Source organism: Seriola lalandi, unplaced genomic scaffold (assembly GCF_002814215.2).
Source record: "Seriola lalandi dorsalis isolate HSWRI2012SDOR001 ecotype SW California unplaced genomic scaffold, Sedor1 jcf7180002054354, whole genome shotgun sequence".
Classification (NCBI taxonomy): Eukaryota; Metazoa; Chordata; class Actinopteri; order Carangiformes; family Carangidae; genus Seriola; species Seriola lalandi.
This window is the reverse complement of record NW_019524907.1, coordinates 163,424-183,100: the sequence shown is the minus strand read 5'-3', so window position 1 is coordinate 183,100 and position 19,677 is coordinate 163,424. Positions and strand designations below refer to the sequence as shown.

Sequence of the window (19,677 nt, the reverse complement as noted above, 5' to 3'; positions counted from 1 at the left end):
CCCATCACCACACCAGCTGTGAATGTCCACCATGTTTTATAATGAACTATCTTTGGGTCAGCGCCAGGATTTGCTTGTAACGCACTTTATTTCAGTTTGTCAGTTCATTGTTAATCTCCAGGAACATTTTATAATGTAAAAAAAATAAACTACTGTAACAATTTTACAGTGTAGTAGAAATGAAATGTAAATTCTATTTTTTGGGTGTATTTTTCTTTTCAAGGTGCAGCCTGGTATTTGCACTGATGGCTACCAATCTTCTCTGTTGGTCTCACCGGCACATGGAAGGATAAAAAGGTGGGACATGCAACAACCACCATGACAACCTAACACACCTGTCATTTAACCAACAACTCCTCAGTACATATCCCTCCGACACTCAAAGTGAGACCCATGACCTGTTCTCAAATCATTCCAGCAGGAAAGAAGAAACTTATAACACTGACCACCACTAACCACCCACTCACTAGTTCCTATGGTGGGAGGCTAAAAGCTAAAAGCTGTCAAACACTTGCTAACAACTTTGTACACACAACAATGTTGTCTGTTGGACCAGAAAAGATTCTGTCCAAAGAATAACTTCTGTGTTTCAGTAGGTCAAAGGCAGCTAGAAACTGACGTGCACTTTACTGATTATCAATTTGCTCCTTTACATCATCTTTCCTTCTCCCCTGTCTGTCCTCTGTTTCCCTTCCCCATCATATTCGAGGCTTCAGATACCAGATAGAGTGATTTAATAGAAACTATTAAAAAACGTAATGATGCTAACCAGCTGTTTGGAGGGAAGCTAAGCTCTGAGTCTGTCTCTCTCCAGAGACTGCTCTCTATCCTCTGTTAATGAGCCATTTGGGCACCTACACACACACATACACACACCTGCATGAGCACGCACACACATTCAGGCCATACTTGCATCCGCCCACACACACACACACACACACACACAGACTCCAGATGTAAATGCATTAGTCCAGCCAGATGGACATGAAGCCATTTCCCTGCTTGATGTACAAGACACACGCTTTTATAACGGCCACGTTCTGCTCTTAACTTCGCTCTGCGTTAATCAAAGGAAGGTAATGCACCTACAAAGAGACGAGGGGGAGTGGCACCTAATGGGGGAAGGAGAATCACAGTGGGAGCCGAGTTCAGGGGAGAGACGGGTGCTAACTACAAAGAGATGGATCCATTTGGGAGAAAGGGTGAGCTCTAATCTGCACCCATGCTTTTCAGTTTCATCTCTCCAAATCATTTTAATAGACAAAATAACCATCTGGGGGCTGGTTCACAGTGATCCAAGCTAAATGTGAAATATGTGTCCCCCGGAGCGGCGTGACAAAAACAATGGACACTGAAGGAGTGAAGGAAGAGGGAGAACGTGACAGACGAGTGCAACTGTTCTTACCCGGATGTTGTCGAAGGATGCTTTGTTGGTGACGTCATAGAGGAGGAGAAGAGCTGCGGAGAGAGAGGAGAAAAGCAAACGCATGATGTGTCATTAAAGAAACAGATGACCAACTGTAGAAAATTAAGTGGGAATGAGCTGCTGATTTTTTTCAAATTTGTTTTTGTTTTTTGCCACTGAACATAATGCAGGCACTTTAAATGTTTAGATTCTTCTCCATCACACAGTTCCATCGGGGGAGGGGCCGTCAAGACTCCTCCTTCATTCATTCAGAACATCACAACCAGAGTCACACTGAACTATCTTCAGTGACACGGAGAACAAGGAGTCCAGCAACAGATGGTCTGACCCCAACAGAGCCCTGATCTCAACATCATGGAGTCAGACACACACACACACACACACACACACACACACACACACACACACACACACACACACAGGACACTGAGGCAGCCTGAATCCACAGAGGAAGAACAACCTTCCTGCCAAGTGCCTCCAAAAACTGTGTGAAGAATATACAGAGAACTGGTGCAGGCTTTGTATGACATTGATTGATAAATAAAAACCATATGTGGCATTATTTTTTGAAAAGCATCCTCCCTTTAGTTTTAGTGCCTACAAACCTTTTGCAGAGTATTGTATATGAACACATTTCTGGGAGACTGCTGTAATAATCGACAGGAAAGAAATGCTAAGATTATCACGGGATGACTGTGTGTATTAGATGTATGTGTGGTGTATGGTGTTGTGCAGCCATGTGGAATATGCAATGATCTAATTATTTTCTGTCACAACAGAACCATCTACGAAGAACTTTGCATCTTGCAGCCATGTTTGTCCACCATAAAAACAAAAACACCGTACAGTAGCACAGGGACTATCCTCTGTTAACACACTGTAGAGGTTTGTTATATATCTAAGTTCCTCTGTTTGAGCTTCAACAGGAGCTTTGGGATCTTACACAGGAGAAATGCATGAAGAGAAACTGCTCAGCTCTCCCATTCAGCGCAGCATAGCTTCACACCTCACAACCCCCCAGCTGCACAGTGCTGACAAACAGGAGAACGCCACCTCAGGTAGTTCTTTTTAGCACGAACCGGAGGGTGTGTATTATAAAACTCATTACACCTACAGGGGCAATTGTAGCTCATTTTCTCAGCTGGATCAACCTTCACTTGGAAGAATTATCCTACGCTAATTACCTCCACAGCACCTCTCCTCCCACTACTGCATCTGATCCCTGCAGCCATCTTCTCCTCTGCGTACATCTCACTCCATCCTCATTCCTCCACCGTTTCTTTTCCCCTTCTCCACGCCCCGACCCCCTCCACCCCCCTCGGCCATGGCCGCATTTTCACCAATCTATTCTAGATTAAGTCTTCTGTTTGTTTATTCCAGCCAGACAAGTCCATGAAGGGTGTTTAATGAGTTGTAATCACCGTGAGCGTGGTCTGCCTCTGTCAGACTGAGAAACACAGAGAGAGGGGGAGAGAGAAAAAGAAGAAGAAGAAGGAGGGTGGAAAGAAAGAGAGACAAAAGAAAGAGAGAGGCAACCTGCTCCACCAGTTAATTTCCTTCTCAAGTGGCTCCGGTGTTTATCAGAAGACCAGAGTCGACCGCAAGGAGTTGCTTTCCTTCACCCTCCCTTAATCCAATTCCATCTTGCCTAGAGCACAAGACAGATGAAGCTGGAGAATTTTCTCACAGCAGTGGAGAGTTTTTATCACAGGCAGGTTTCACTGTCGCTGCAAAACAGTGAACCCGAGACAGAAACAACAACTTTGAAAGATGCAGGAAGTCTGGGTGAGACACGAGACACAGACAGGCGAAGATAAAAAGGTGAGAGGAGTAAATTAAAAGACGGACGTACACTAAGGTAAATAAACAGACAAACTAAAAGAAAGACCGAAACTCTCACAGAGAAACCGTGAGACTAGAAAACAGACCATAATAAGAAGGCAGGTATGTTTACAGGAAGAAAGTGCTGACGGCTATAAAGTGCATTCCTGTTGCTTTTTATTATTATGGCTGTGCGTCTTAACAACAGCAGGGTGATTAAGCCGTCACGCTGGGTAGAAAATAATAAGTAAAAAATAATGATTAGATATGAATGTATGCAATCTCACTGCCTCTAAAATTTGCTTTGGCTCACTGAACTGTCATGATTGGTTCACTTTCGCTGATCTAACAGCCTCAGCAGGCGGCTGTTTCCAGCGAGGAGAAAGAAAAAAAGAAACCAAAAGCAGAGTTACAATGAGAATATTTGACTTAAGATTCGACAGGTGGCACCGACACACGCCTCCTAATGCAAGATTATGTCGCTCTGTAAGTGCTGGATGTGTAAATTAACAACTGAAGAGTTTTCCATATAAATTTAAAAGGTGATGATGATGATGTTGTTTTCAGCTTTTTAAATACTGCTAACCGCTAGCACACCAATAGATACAATATTAAATATTTGACTCTGTGGGCCACCTTGACTATCAAACCTCCCGCAGGGGAAAGCCTGAGCAGGAAGAGATGGAGTTTGATGGAGTGAAGTGATCCATAAAGAGCGCAGCCATCCATCATCTCTAAGATGATAATCTGCGTCAATAATCACTGACTGACCTTGGCTGCTCTCCGTCCCTTGAAAATAAGCCACATAAACAAGCAATGCACATTGAGTTATGCATACAAATACAAATAAACATAGCCTGCAAAATCCATCACTTGGATAAAAAGGTTTCGACCTGTAATTGATCAGAACTACAGCACACAGCATTAACCAGTGGTTGCAGGAGTAATGGAAATGTGTAATACATAAAACAATGTATAATTATTGCAACAGCCAAAAACAACCTCAAATCTATAACATTAGAGGTTTTGTTTTATGGTACTTTTGGCCTTTATTTGATTGAGTGACGGCATAGAAATACAGAAACTCAGTTAGGGAGAGGTTCCTAACCAGCTGAGGACCGGGACGACCCAAAAACCTTTAAAAAGATGTGACATCAAAACAATAAAGTCAAAAAGTTTGGCTGTGTTATAAGTTATTGGCCACTTCTGTCATTAATTCCATTTTAAGAGGCTTTATGCTTCGACTACCACTACATATCAAAGGGGTAAAATACTTTTTACTCTTTAGACAGTCACAGTCACTACAGTATATGTTCTGCAGATTACATTTTATATACAGAACAAATGCTGATACAAGATGATTCAATGTCATATCACCCAACATTCAACAACATTAAAATGCTGCTAAGATTTTAATGCGTAAGTAAAACGTGAATAAGTAAAATATCTTTGTGTTATAATCCGATTTTTTCCATTTGTATACAGAGCCAAGCTAGCTGTTTTTGCATGTATGCTAAGCTATACAAATTAGCTGCTGGCTCTAGCTTCACATTTAGCATGGAGTGGTATGGATCTTCTCATCTAACTCCAGGTGCAGTACTTATTCTTGTTATTGCATATATTTATATGGTAGTATGTCCACTGAAGTAAACCATCTAAAAGTTTCTTCTGCCACTGTGTGGCATGAAAATTTTAGAGTTATGAAATACATCAAATTTAAATGTGGTTTCAAAAGTTACAGACTGAACTGATTTACATGCACACTAACAACACTGCCAGAATATTTCCATCAGCTTGTAACCAACTGCCAACAGCCGCTCTTCTGGTCTGTTACTGCCTTGAAAATAGAAAGCGCACGGATGATTACTCCACATTGAGGACACCTGCTAATGAAAATACTATGTGTGTGTGTCTGTGTGTGTGTGTGTGTGTGTGTGTGTGTGTGTATATTATCTGAGTGATGAGCTTCACTTTATCCCTTCAGGCAAGTTGCTGCAACCTGCCAATGATGTTACTCTACGAACGTAGGAGAGAGAGTATGTGAAATTGCTACCAGCGAGCCCTGCTTCCATCACCTTCATTATTCCTCTGACAGCCCAGCAGCAGTTGTCATTTCTGCCTCTTCTCCTAGCTAAGCACAACCCAGGGGGCTCCCTCCTACGGCATCCACTTAGAAAGGGGGGGTATCAATCACCACGACATGCGATTACTAAATTCCTCGGGCCTTTGACGGTTGAATCCATTAATATTTGAAGACGGTCTTTCAGATAAGTACTAAAGAGGAATGAACAGGTAACACGTGTCAGTGTTTGCTGCACACTGATTGATTAATGGCGGCCCACGACAACATTGACAGCTCATATTGATCTTCTATTTTGTTTCTATTTTAAATGGATAAAATCTTCATTGTAGACCTGTGCACAGCCCTTCCTCTCACTCTCTCTCTCCTTCCCTTCCTCTGTCTCCCAAACACATTGACAGTGGACACATCTGTCGTAGTGGGACTGGCCATCGGGAACATCTGGAGAAATCCTGCTGTATGGGCGAGCCACGAAAAAAATCTATAGTTTTTACCGACATTGTCTGTCATTCAGGGTGCGCAGAGCGTACTGCATGCATGTGCTGGGACTGGCCAATCACAATATGTAATCATATGTAGTTATAATCATATGGTTGTTTTTAGGCGACATACATACACATGCATGCACACCTGTGTGTTAGGAGTCACACATACACACTCACCAACATGTGGGACTTTAAGTAAATAATGACACAAACGAATATATGCATCTCTTCTGCAAACCATGAATATTAGAGCCAGGCCTTCAACCAATCACATCCAGACTGGGCTGCGCTCAGCCCCAAAATAAGGTTTAAAAACAAACAATCACTGACTGAAGCGTCTCACACAGACGCTCCGACACTCACAGGAGCACCAGCTCCAAGTGCTTTCTGACTGACTGACTGAAATCGCTAATCTGCTAGTTTAAACCCCTGGACAGCAAAAGGTAAACCCCGCGAGATAGTGCTGGCCTTGAGCCTTTGTGAAGGCCTAGGGGGAATGATTTTTGGTTCCACCTACTATAAATCAAACTAACACAAGCTGCTATGGGGGCATCAGGCCTTGTGTGGCAGTTACAAAGTCCTAATCAATGAGTGAGCCAGCTAACCTTTTCTCTGGCGTGGCAACAAAAAAAAAGAAAAAGAAAACTCTGGTTGGATAACACTATTTCATGGTTTTCAGACAGTAAAACTTTAATTTCTGAAGTAAACTTGATAGAAAACGAGGCAAAAATTAGAGGAAAATAATTATAAAATTAGAATTACCGGAGAATAATTATTAATAACAATATTCAAATGCAGATACATTTGGCCTCCTCTGAAGGCCTAGAAGGCTCTCGGGGTTCAACCATGCTCTCAACTCACTTCACACACATGCCCAAGAATAAAGCTTCGAAAATGCCTTTGACTGTGACCTTGCACATCCGTTTTAATATGCAAGAGGCTAGTAAGTGTGTGTGTGTGTGTGTGTGTGTGTGTGTGTGTGTGTAAGCATGAGGGGCAGAGAAAGCTTGGTGGATGGATCACACAGCTCATTGCTTTCTCTATAGTGGAGCAATATCCTCAAGTTTTGTTTTCTAGTCCTCTTCTTCATCCATCTCCCTCCCTCCTTCCCTTTCTTGTTTTTTCCCTCCGTCCTCTTCTGTCCATTTTTCCTTTCCTTATCCACACCTCCTCTGCTCAACTCTTGATCATCGCTCCCTCTGCCGCCCTCCCGTCTTAGTCGGGATACGTTTCGCCCCCACATGCTGCTGCTGATTGAGGCCCACAGTTGCTCATTAGTGATGAAAGAAGTGACCCAAGAAGATGGAATAGAGGGAATAAAAGATGATGCAGGCGGGACGGAATGAGGCAGAGCAGAGCAATGACATAATGAGGTAATGACAGTGATTTAATAAGAAATAGATGTAGAAGTTGTCATCTGTCACTACGTCTGTGTTCCTGCTTCCTTTCTGTTGTGGCTTTTTTTTTAGCCACTGACTCAGTTGTGATTTTGACAAGGAGTGGGATTTATTGATGCAAATTGAAGCAATGGCTAAAGCAATATTGTGTTACGTGGCCACTATGACAATGACAGGATATCAGTAAACACTAAAACGTAGGTTAACAGTAGCACGAGTCAGAAGTTCAGCAGCTCAGTAACGTAACTTATTATAACACTGTACTACTTCAGCCACTGTAAAACTCCTGGTCAGTGTGAAACGAGGAAAAGGTGTTTTTCGTTTTCTATGAATTCAACTTTTCATTTGTAAGAAACTATTTCAGTTTCCTCCATTTCCTCTGCTGCAGCTCAGACTGTTGATGGGCCCAACTACATAAACCTACAACTAATAAACGTAGTTATTCTTTTAGAGAACTGTCCTTTTGACCTCCCAGTCTCTTTGCTTTATGCCCCCCCCCTTCGCCCGCCCCCCCATCAGCAGTTTCAAAAACCTCTGAAATAGACCAATTAACTGAGACTGAAATATTAACGAGATGATTTACTCATGCAGTAAATCATTACAGAATTCCCTTTTACACAAATTTGTTTATCTTGAAGAAGACCACCACAAGAAATACTGACGGCTTCCTGGGCCAGAAGATAATCAGTTTAATTACTTTATAACAAAAAACAAGAAGAGGGCGCTGTTTTTGTTTTTGTTTTTTTTAGAGCATACAGCAAATCAGAAAGTTTTCTTTGCACAGTTACATAAGCTGCAGGTTCGAGTGTTTTCTACATTGTTCTTGTAAATTTGAAAATATTCTCTTCTCATCTAGTGTCATCATCAGGAACAACATTTCTATTCTAATGACATTCCCATCAGCCTTCACCATTCTTGGTGTTTAGTGCGACTCTGCATTGATGACAACAGATGACGGTTTAAACAGTGACGACGACCACCGGTGACCTCACGATTAACTCTCTGTTTACTCCGTCTTCACACGATTTAACTATGTAACGCTGCCGTAACGCCCTCGCCAACCTGTGGATAACGAAGACAAGGTGCAGGGAAAGCTCCTCATTGTGATCAACACAGTCCAAACAACCCTTTCAATCATACGGCGCCATTTTGGGAGCCGTCACCTGTTAATGCAGCCATTACCTGTTCCTGAAATCTATTCACTCTGTCACTTTGTTTTCTTTAAATTCATCATGTCGGCTCTTATCTGTGTGATTAGTTTGTGGGAAAGGACAATGGAGGATCGACGGCGGTGATGGTGATTCCTTAATTTCCATAACTTCGCTCACTGCGCTCCTGCACGTTATTAGTAAGTAACGTGAAGTGAGTGAAACCACTCACCGTCTTCCATTACCTGAGCTCGCTCGACAAGCTTTCCTTTATTCCTCGTTAATTCCTCTGCGCTCGTTTTAGTGAGCCGCCTGCCGCTTCTATTGAGCCATAATGCCTCTTCATTACAGGACGGGCTTCTATTGAAACTCCACAATGATTTTGCTCTACTCTTTTATTCCCTCTCCACTCAGTCTCCATTACATCAGTGGATTTATATTTTTTTCCAGTTGCCTTTTGTCTCCACGGCGGTTCCAGCTTGGAGAGTGGTGAAGGACAGTTTATTTGACTGCTCTGTTCGTCTGGATCTTTTTGATTTGATAAATTAATTCATGTTACTTAATCTTTTACCTTCTCCCACTTTTTATCGCCCTAAATTCGCCTATTATTTCACGTCTCCATCTCTCTTGTTCCTGTCCACCTTCCTCTTGCTACTTGAGTCTGCCTTCTTTTCTTTTCTTTCTTTTAACACCCTGTGGTTTCATGCCATGCTGTGGAAATGACAAACTGTCAGCTCCCCTGAGAGAGAGAGAGAGAGAGAGAGAGTCTGCAGCTGGTATCTGGACACAGCTGGACGTTCGTGGCGACCTCTACACCAGATGGACCTGGCAGATTGCACTGAGCTCACTGCAACCAGCGGCTCATTTGCACCGATTGTCTGGATCCTCTTGCTCTCTCATTAAGGGTTTAATGAGAGTCGAGATCAGGGCCAAAGCTGAATAACACAAATATCTATAGCTGTCCGGGGGGTAAAGTTACACTTGGAGAGAAGCTGTACTCTTTCTAAACAAGTAATGAGCTTGTTTAGCTTAGCGCCACGTCATAGTTTTCGATTTATCCAGTGAAATTTCTCAACGTCCGATTGACAGTTTAGATTCGTGGTTGTCAGATGATGATGTTGTGTTCATGCTCAGACAGTAACATTAAGAAGCTTTACTTGAACGTTTGGCAGGTAAACTGTTACATACGTGCTCACTGCGCTAAACTAGCGAAGTACGCTGAGTCAACGTCAAACCAAGATGGACGTTTAAAAGAGAATGGCTCTGGTAATTGTAATGTGACTGTTAGATGTGCCTGGCTAATGTTTCACCTGGCAAGATAAATGTAAGTGTAGATAACAGGCTCAGGTTCAATGTAACTGACACAACATACGGAACACACCAGTCTGATATGGATTTATGAATACTTTGTGAAAAAGGCTTTATCCTTCCATCCACGTTTTGAGATGATACAGATCCAAAGTCAAGGCGATATAATTGGTCAGTGTTTCTTCAGACTTTGGATTCGCTCATTTCTACCTGTCAGCGCTCAGAGACGAGGCAGAGGCCTTTAACTATCCATCTTTACATTTCAAAGCCTGAGTCACGAAAAAACTCTCCATTAGTTCGCGGGGAAATCAACAGCTTTCGTGACAGCTGCGTTCACGCTGCATCCTCTCCCCTGGTCCCGCCTGTCAGGCTGAATGAGCTTTATCTAAAAGTCCGTCTACAGATGGACAACGCAGAGGAGACGCTTCCAGGCTCCCCGGGCGCCTTGTTAAAGATCAGCAAGGGTTAACTGTTGCACTGGAAGATCAGAATAACACCGGGCAACCGGCCAACCCCACACACACACACACACACACACACACACACACACACATTCACATTTACTGATTAAAAAATATAAATAAAAGCACACGTGATTCAAGAACACATTCCATTCATGTCTACACCCATTGAGAACACACTTGTACAAGTCACACACACACACACACACACACACACACACACACACACACACTCATAAAGATACAACAGAAACACATACACATTCACAAGAGCCACCAATGCTATTTTCTGTGCTGTGGAACGAATTTGTGATCAAGATAATGCCTGTACAGCAGTGTGTGTGTGTGTGTGTCTGTGTGTGTGTGTGTGTGTGTGTGTGTGTGTTCCCCAGCACCTGCTTATTCAGGTTGGCCCGAGGCACACTGTTATCTGTACTCTGTGGGGTCGTTGGAGATAAAACTGCTACACACACACACACACACGTACGCACACACACGTACACGTGTACACACACACGTACACACACATGTACACACGCACACACCAACACACATGGGAATAGCAGCTGTCCCGCCCCCCCACTGTGAGAGAGGTAGGCTCATTTTCCCACCCAGTGGTTAGTCGCACGCTTAGGGGAACCTGCACATCATAGAGCCTCCGGCAAATTCCTGCACACACACGCACACACACACACACACACACACACACACACACACCAGTCTATGAAATCAGCTGCAACCTGAGTGCTTTTTGCCGTCCCAACAGGAAAGACAGAGCAACAGGGACACCGCCGATATCATCCTGTCATCATCCATTGGCAGAAAACAATAGTTTGTCGGGAGAAAATAAAAAGTAGAGGGAACATTGTCGGTCACAATCAAACAGACTCGCACTAACAAACACAGAGGAATACCTACCGTGAGCGTCGCGGTAGTAAGCATGTGTGACGCTCCGGAAACGCTCCTGACCAGCAGTGTCCCAAATCTGAAAAGGAAGAACAGGAGCACGTCATTTCTACACGTGCCACACGAAGGCGTGTGCACGGGAGAGCGACTCGGGCCTTGTCTTTCAAAACAAGAAAAATAAAAGCACCAGTGTGTGGATTTAACACAGTGTTTATTAGCTCTAGTGTAAAGTGCAATCATTAGCATGTCCGCTAAGCTAGCTACGGTGGCGACCTCTTGTCACCTACAGGGTCAGCATATCAGCCTCAAGCCTTCTAGGTCATGACACCAGTGCTGACCGCTAAGTCGTGTTTTCACTGGCATCGCGATATGAATGTGCAGTAGCTCTGTGAGTGTCAGCAACAAGCTTTAAACATGTAGAAAAGCTACATTTTCAACTTGTTTTACGCGAGCGCAGCCGCTAACGTTGAGCTAATAGCACTGTTAGGAACAAGCTAAAGGGAAAACTTTCTGTGTGTAAACTGAAGCTTCATTTGACACAAACATTTATAAACTTATAACTTTTAACTTTATAATAATTTTATAAACTTATAAACTACAGCTGGAGACGGCACTAAACGCCCTGCCAGATCAGTGGAGTGCTGCAGGGATGGTCGTCCTTCTGGAAGTTTCTCCCATCTGCACACAGGATCTCTGGACTTCAGCCCGAGTGACCATCAGGGTCTTGGTCGCCTCTCTTACCAAGCTCTTCTCACTAAGTTGCTCTCAGCTTGTTACAAACTTCTTCCATTTATGATTATGGAGGCCACTGCGGTCCTGACAAGAGCTCAAGAGGATCCGCAGAGAAAAATGGCAGAAATCTCCAGATCCAGGTTGAGCAAAGCTTATCGTGTCATAACCAAGAAGACTCTGATCTGTGCCTCGAGCACAATCTCTGTCTCTGAGCTCTGCAGGCGGCTCCTTTCTAAAGCTCTGTTTTCATTTTGTCATTTTGGGCACTGAGTGACGGAAAAAATGAATTTAAACTGATTTCAGCAAACGGCTCCAACATAACAGAATGTGACAACTGAATATATTCTGAATGCACTGTACTTTTTGAAAATAAGAACTAAATTGTATGCTACCCAGCCAAATGGGGTTATGTTAGAATGAAACGACAGCATGATCTTACATTTTTACCTATCATACATACAGTGCAATGCTACGACTGGCTTTACACTGCTGCACAAGAATAATGCTATTTATTTCCATTTTCTTTTTTATACGGATCATCAACCGGTGAGGAGGCTGCGTTTTTACCTCGGACATAACCTTCTCCTTTTGCACGATATCATGCAGCCTTTTACATCGTTCATGTTTTCACTGAAACTATTAAAATGTCAACCAGAGATGGCATTTAAAACCAACTCTAGAACCCCATTAGCTTAATGAGCTAATTACCTAGTTGTGGCTGATAAAATCGGTCAAATCCTGCTTTTATTTTGAAAATTATTTCTATGTGAAATCAGGACTCATTTATAAAATATTTAGACTATGTGGTGATAAATCTGCCACTGTTGTAAAACTGAGTATATGTCACGCGATAACAGAAAGGCTGAATGGACTCTGAACAAAAGAAACATAAAGCCACTGATGAGCCGCATTTTGCTGGTAAACTAGAGTTAATTATACCTGCACCAGACCGTGCTTTGTATTGCAGGATATTACAGTGGCGGAGTCATTAAAAACACAATGACTGAGTGACTGTGGATGTTATAAAGGGAATTTACATATCTATTTGACCCCATGTTATTCCAATTGCTGTTTCACACTGGCGTAACTTTTCAGTCACTCACTCTCCTCTCTCCCCCATTTAACGCCTTTCAACCCAACCAGCCAAGGCGGATGGTCGCCCACCACCTGAATCCACTTCCTGTTAAAAGCAAGTTTTTCCTCTTCACTGTCACCAGGTGCTTTCTCATTGTGGGAACTATTGGGTTTCTCTTTATAATATTGTAAGGTGACCTGACTCTGTGAGGCGCTTTGAGGTAATGTATGTTATGATTTGCACTGCTGATGCTGATAGTAATAATGCTGGAACTGAGAGCGTGGCAGGGAGCGTGTGCTTGTGTGTCTGTGCATTTGTGTTTATAGTGTTAAAAAAAAAAAACATTTAATAATTGCCTCCCATGAAAGAAGCACCCAATACGCAGCAAGATGCATCATCTCTTCAGATTTTAATTAAAACCAGCAAGCACTTAAGAGGTTTCATCTTTCTATATCACATTTTCTAGCTGCAGTGCGTGCATCCGTATGTCTTCAACATAGTGATACAAATTAATCCACAGCATGCAATTTCAACATTTCTTTAAGCTGCTGAAATTTTAGTGACTTTCAGCTCATTGCGTTGGTCTCATGACCGGCAGCTTTAATGCTTCAATTCAGTCTCACTGCTCCATCAGTTTCCAGAAGCATCAGGCAGCTGAAAAGGCTCCACTGGATTCTACCTGCCCAGTGACGGACATAATTACTCTTCAGTTACAGCGCCCACGTCCGGACAATTTGCATATGTATGAGCAGAGAGCAAAGCTTTGTCAAAACGGGAGCAGAGAGCGTCTGAGACATCAAAACAAAATCATGACCTATCAAACTATCAAATGCCCCATTTATTTCTTTCCATGTCACATTTTTTAATAAGTCAAAAAGTATCTAAATTCATTAAACTTGTTCCTGCGATATCACCTGAAATATCACATTTGACGGACAGACTGATGGATGAACACAGATCCATTAAAAAAGGAGGAAGATGAAGGGAGAGAGAGAGAGAGAACGTAAGCGTTGCGTAATTGAGGTGGAAAACTCATCAGACGGTATCTAATGCTATTTTTGAACGACGAGGATTCATCGGCATCTCTGCCGGTCTGTGTCTCTCGTTGATAACTTCCAGGCTTGATAATCTGACGGAAAGTCAGCTATTCCCTCTAGTGTCTTCAGTCAGGCAGAGCAGCAGGATAATTGACTGATAGAGATTAACCAAGGACTCATTAAGTCATCATTTGGGCTCCTTGGCCCTCCCACAGCAAGTAATGAAGATGTATGGGAGGTTGTTACACCATGGGAAACAGTTGCTGGTGATTTGTTATTAAAAAAGAAAAACACATATCTATACACACACACACACACACACACACACACACACACATTCATAGAGATCATTTTTTTTCTTACCTGCAGTTTGACCTTTACTGCGTCAATGCTCATAACTTTATTCTGAAAGACATAAGAAAAAAAACAAACTGTGAACATCACTGAGAATCTGCAGACACTGAAAGCAAGGCAACAGACACTTGACACAAGTGAGTAAAAACAGCTATTTAAAACAGAGCAGATGCATTAAAACAATGTTTTCAGGCCCTGCTGAAGGGAAGTGATCTTTTCTAAAAGGAAATAGAGTTTAGAAAGTAAATCCTGTGGCGTACGGCAACCTGATGTATTATGGTTGGTTTTTTGTGACCACAGTTGGCACAATAAGGGCTTGGTCTCTGCCGCGAGGATCTCTTTTATCAATGTGATGTTGTCAGCACACTGTAATATCTATGGGTTTATGGCAATGTACACACACACACACACACACACACATTCACACACACACACACACACACCTTTTGTTATGATGAAGGCCTTTGTTTCAGGGTGTTGCATCATTTACCAACACCGTGGCTGCCAGGCAGTTTAGCATAGTGCGCGCACATGCACACACACACACACGCGCACGCACACACACACACGCACGCACGCACGCACACACACACACACACACACACACACACACACACACACACTCTCCAATACCTCAGAGATATCTTTTGGAGGAAAGTAATTGATTGGAGGCATCTTTTCAAATGGATAACCAAGTTGATGCTCAGCAGCTGCAGCAGCTCCTGTATGTTTTCCAACTATTCCACTAGATAGAGAGCAGATCTAACTTTGTCATCTATCATTACTGAGGATGTGATAATACTGGCAAACCTGATGGATGAGCACACTGCCTTGGTCAGGGCCCAGTGGGAATATCAGCAACTCTATCTAATGGGTTTCACAGGGATTTAGGTAGAAAGATGCCTAAAGGAGGCAGGTTTCCAACCGGTGCACGTGAAAAAACTGGTATGTAACTGCATGTATTGCTATCCTACTGTGAAATGAGTTAAAATACAACACACATCTCTGTCCACCAAATGCTTGCTGGGATGCTACTGCTGTGTCTGTGCCTCGATGATGATCCCCTGGGTACTTTATACATTTCCTCCATCCTGACAGCCATCCAGTACCTGCCTCTTAGGACAGAGGGGTGGTAGGTAGGTGGTAAGGCTCCCTTTCTGCATGCAAATGTAGAACGGGAGCACACGCTCTAATGTTCCTTTGTTGATGAGACCACAGAATTTGGTATTCAGTTACGTGCTTTGAGGTCTCTGTGGGGCGAAAGATGAAGACCTCGGAGAGCTCTCCGACTGCATAAGCAGATTCAGTAGTTTGTGGTGCAGAGGAAGACGACGGCTTTAAGAACTGGGAGAAGAGAGGAACGTTCTGAAATCTGACCATTAAAGCTAAAAATTGACCATTTGCTAAATTCTTCCCCTGCACAGCAATTGTCAAATCATAGCTTAGCTTAGTATCCAGGACTAGGCGTGGCAGCCCTGTCAAGCTTTGGACTTTTCCACACAAACCAAAATCTGTTTGCGATCAAGGACCCATTGTTTAAAAAACTGCATATACGCATTGAGAGAACAGAAAACAGGTGCAGCAACAGAACTGAAGAACCAATTACACCTGAGCATTGACAATCTATAATAAGAACAGTTTTCAGGGCAGTTTTTCTATCTGTAGTTTTAACATGTACAACAGAAAAGGCACATTTTAAATTCTGCACAGTGCATGGTATCCACACCCTGTCGGACAACTAATGTGCGTGCTTAAAAATATTTCTGCATGTATGTCCTTCTCTACAGACCCATTAATGTTGATAAAAACACTTTTTGCAGATCTTGTGCTTAAGCTGCAATATTCACATACCCTGAGACTGAGCCGAGGGTACAATATGTACAGCCTGGGGACAGAAACTGTGGTGAAATGGTTTTGCATTTTCTCTCAGGTAAGGAGTGTTAACATGCTGACCATGAGTTCAGTCACTGTTCTATCGACCTGTAGATTTAAGGGGTAGCAGGAGATGAAAACAGCAACCAATGCTTTTACTTTCAGTAAAGCTGAGAAGAAACCAGCACAAAAAGAATAACTAATATGATATAGGTTTGGGTGGCTTTGGGTGGTTTTAATACCATTAAACCCCAAATGTTCCTGCAGTATATGGTATTACCAGCTGATTAAAAATCACATTGTAGGGCTTTGAGGGAGCCACCAATAGCTGCTGTACAGTTTCCTGCCACTAGCTGACTGTGATTTTGATTTATGTTCCATTAAAGTCTTTAACAGATTTTTACAGTGGGCCAGTGGACCGTCACAAAATCCATAAAGTTTTTACCGTCCCTGTCCGTCCTTTCACTGTGTGCCTGTCATTCAGGGTGCGCAGAGACTTGTCCCTCTGAGGAAAAGCTGTGGCATAACATTCGATTATGATCGCTTCTACATTTATATACCTTATAAACGTTGAAATACCTAGTCTTTTTTAACTGGTTATTTATTTGACAAATTTCATTGTTTACAAAAACTTATATCACTTTCATAGCATCTTTCATCAACAAACACATCAACAGACACCGTTTCTATTTTCAAATACACCAGGATACCATATTACTGTCTAACCCTAATACCAAAAGAAGAAAATGTGAGTTCAGTGTGTCCAGAGGTGATGGATGGTCAGAGAACTGCACCAAAATCCTTGATTAAGACAGGACTGAGTCAAGGAAAGGAGCCAGCAGCAGAAAACTTCTTATCTGTTGCCCCAGTCTTAACAGCAGAGAAACTGTAGTTACGATTGTTTTTCGCTGGCAGATGAAAAAACCTTTTCATTCAGGCAGCAATCCAGACTCTCAAACACAACAGTGGGCAGGTTGCCAGGTCAGACAACAACAAGAACTCCAAAATAACGAAAGTGTAACCCTGAAAACCTACCTGAAACAACAGACCCATAAGTAAGCTTTGAGCAGTTAGCTGAGTAGTGAACCAATGTCTAGGTTGATGGAGGTAAAGGCTGTGCTGTGTGACCAGTGGATGAACTTAATTACAACACAATGTATTTAGAATACTTCAGCATCCATACAAGAAAACAAATACCCCAATCAGTGCACTGCGTGTACCATTACTGAATGTGAAGGGGGGGGACTTGCTTTCTCCCTCCAATAGTAAGTCAGTACTGCGTAATTTGACCAATGACAACAGAATAAACTTGACAGACACATAAATCAACCAAATAACTTCTAACAACCTTAATTTTTGAACCGGAAAGCAGAAGGAAAATAATATTATAATTAAATAAAAAAAATTAATTAAATTTTTTAAATAACATTAGGAAACTCTGGGTTACAAAAGGCAGCTGCTGCATATAAAAGGAGTGAGCAAAATTTCATGTAATTAAACAGAATTCACCAGGTTGAAATTGATTAAGGTATGAAATGGAAAAATAAATGGTTGGAGAAACCCTACAGGTAGCCAGTTCACAAGTGGCTCAGCACAGTGTATTTAAATCCCAACAACAGAGAAATCCTTATTTGTTTGATCACTGTACTTCATGCTGCATCACCTGCACCAAAAGTTAATTTGCTGTAGATCCACAGGCGATGTTGGTAGCATTGAAGCCCATTCACCAACAACATACCTTGCCTCATTCTTAATGCATTTCATCCATATTGCATGGGGATATTGTAAGGTATAGTTACTTTACCTTACAAATGGGGAGCATGTGACATCTCTCGAGCCTCATTCTGACTGCATTATAAACTGGAAAGAATAACTGCTCGCAGGCAGCCACTGGAAACAAACAGTGAGGTTTGCCGTGCAGAACAGTTTACACCGACAGAAACTTGGGAGAAGTTGTTGGAGGGTTACAGATTTTAACCTTAATTAGTGATCTAACAAGCGCTAAAGGTTTGCTCACTGATTCATGAAGAGTAGCACACTGAGATGTACATGTATATTTTGCCCAAGAAGGAAGGAACCAACGAGACTGTTATCTGAAGGACAGAATCAGTTATTCCAGCAAATGTCCCAGATGATATACGTTTATGTTCCAGTGATAAAGCCCTCTAGCGATCACACTAATTAGCAATAGGAGAAAGTCAGTTGACAAAAAACAGTAAACATTGGTTAATTTCAATTATGACTACACTCTTAATCAGGTTTGTATTATAGTAACCATGACATCAGAGTTAACCCATTTTAACCCAAACTTTAATAATCTTTAATAAATCAACTCTACAAAACTCAACTTGTGGTGTCCCCCAAGGATCCATCCTTGGCCCCCCTCTCCTAATTCCAAAAAGACAAGAGCACATTAGACCTGTTTAAGCCTCCCTTCACTGGATACCAGTTATTTTATCGAATTTATTTCAAGATTGTACTAATCTTGTTTAAAGCACTTCATGGCTTGGCCCCGAGCTATGTTGCTGAATTGCTATACAGCCCAACCCAGAACACATCCTCAGATCTACCGGCAGGGCTCTTCTGGCTGTTCCTAAGACTTAAGGCTCAAGACTAGGCAGGCCACTGCTTTTATACCCTTTCCAAGGAGGGTCAGGGCATTAAAAGAACAATTAAATTCAGTATTTTCTTTATTTTTTTCTTCTAAAATTAAACATAACAATTATTTTGTTAAAACTGCACCAAAGGCAATATGTTTGGCATTATGCATAATCGACCAGGAGGAAGCTGAGCTTGAATAAAACACATTAGGTAGGATTTTGCAGGTGCAGCCATTCCAAATCCATTTGCTACTGCACTTCGTCTCAGCCTCTGAGTGGAACACTCTATTCAGCTGTCCAAGAGCAGATGTTTCAGGGCTTTCAACCATTACAAGAAACCAGTAATGCCTATTTGGAGTCACTAGAGCTTTGTCGCAATATGCAGTTTATTTGCTTCTTTTATGCAACACAGAGTGACTGTGTTAATGGCTGATGGGTGCAGCACTAACAGGGATTGAAGCTGGGGTGATACAGTGACACACAGTGTTACCAATGTTTTACTTTACACTGGAGTAAAGATGTTAGCAGCACTGTGTGTAGGCTGGCTGTTTACGTAACTGTGAGTCCACAACACCTCCTGCAGAATGCTTCAGTTTTGATGTGAAATCTATCAACTATCAGTGGTGAGCAGATGGAAATATGTGAAGCAGCTTCTACTGAATAATTAAAAAATTAAAGAAGATTCTAACAGTCGCACTGAAAATAAATTAGGCTGAATACGCTTCTCTATTTTGGATCAAGCCTATCATATGATCAATATGTGTTGCCTTTAAACCATCTTTTAGATCCTGTTTATTATAAGCATCACTTAAATTAAATTGAACTGAATTGAATTTGCAAATAACACCAGTCATTAGCACCTCTTTTTAACGCCACCTTTCTCCAGCTCCATTATACTGTCTCACTGAGCGTCTTAGTCACTATTATTCAAAAAGATCATTGATTAATCTTGAACTATCAAATAGAATATGACTA

General features: G+C 42.1%; 1 protein-coding gene across 1 annotated transcript in view; it reads right to left on the bottom strand.

The window, feature by feature from the left end:
* rab26 (RAB26, member RAS oncogene family) overlaps positions 1-19,677 on the bottom strand; it is a 68,007-nt gene that overhangs the window by 20,717 nt on the left and 27,613 nt on the right. Inside the window, exons 3-5 of the mRNA XM_023408116.2 lie at positions 14,240-14,281; positions 11,045-11,111; positions 1,406-1,458 (exon numbers count right to left, since the gene is read on the bottom strand). Of these exons, the coding sequence (XP_023263884.1) occupies positions 1,406-1,458; positions 11,045-11,111; positions 14,240-14,281 (162 nt within the window). The remainder of the gene's footprint in view (positions 1-1,405; positions 1,459-11,044; positions 11,112-14,239; positions 14,282-19,677) is intronic.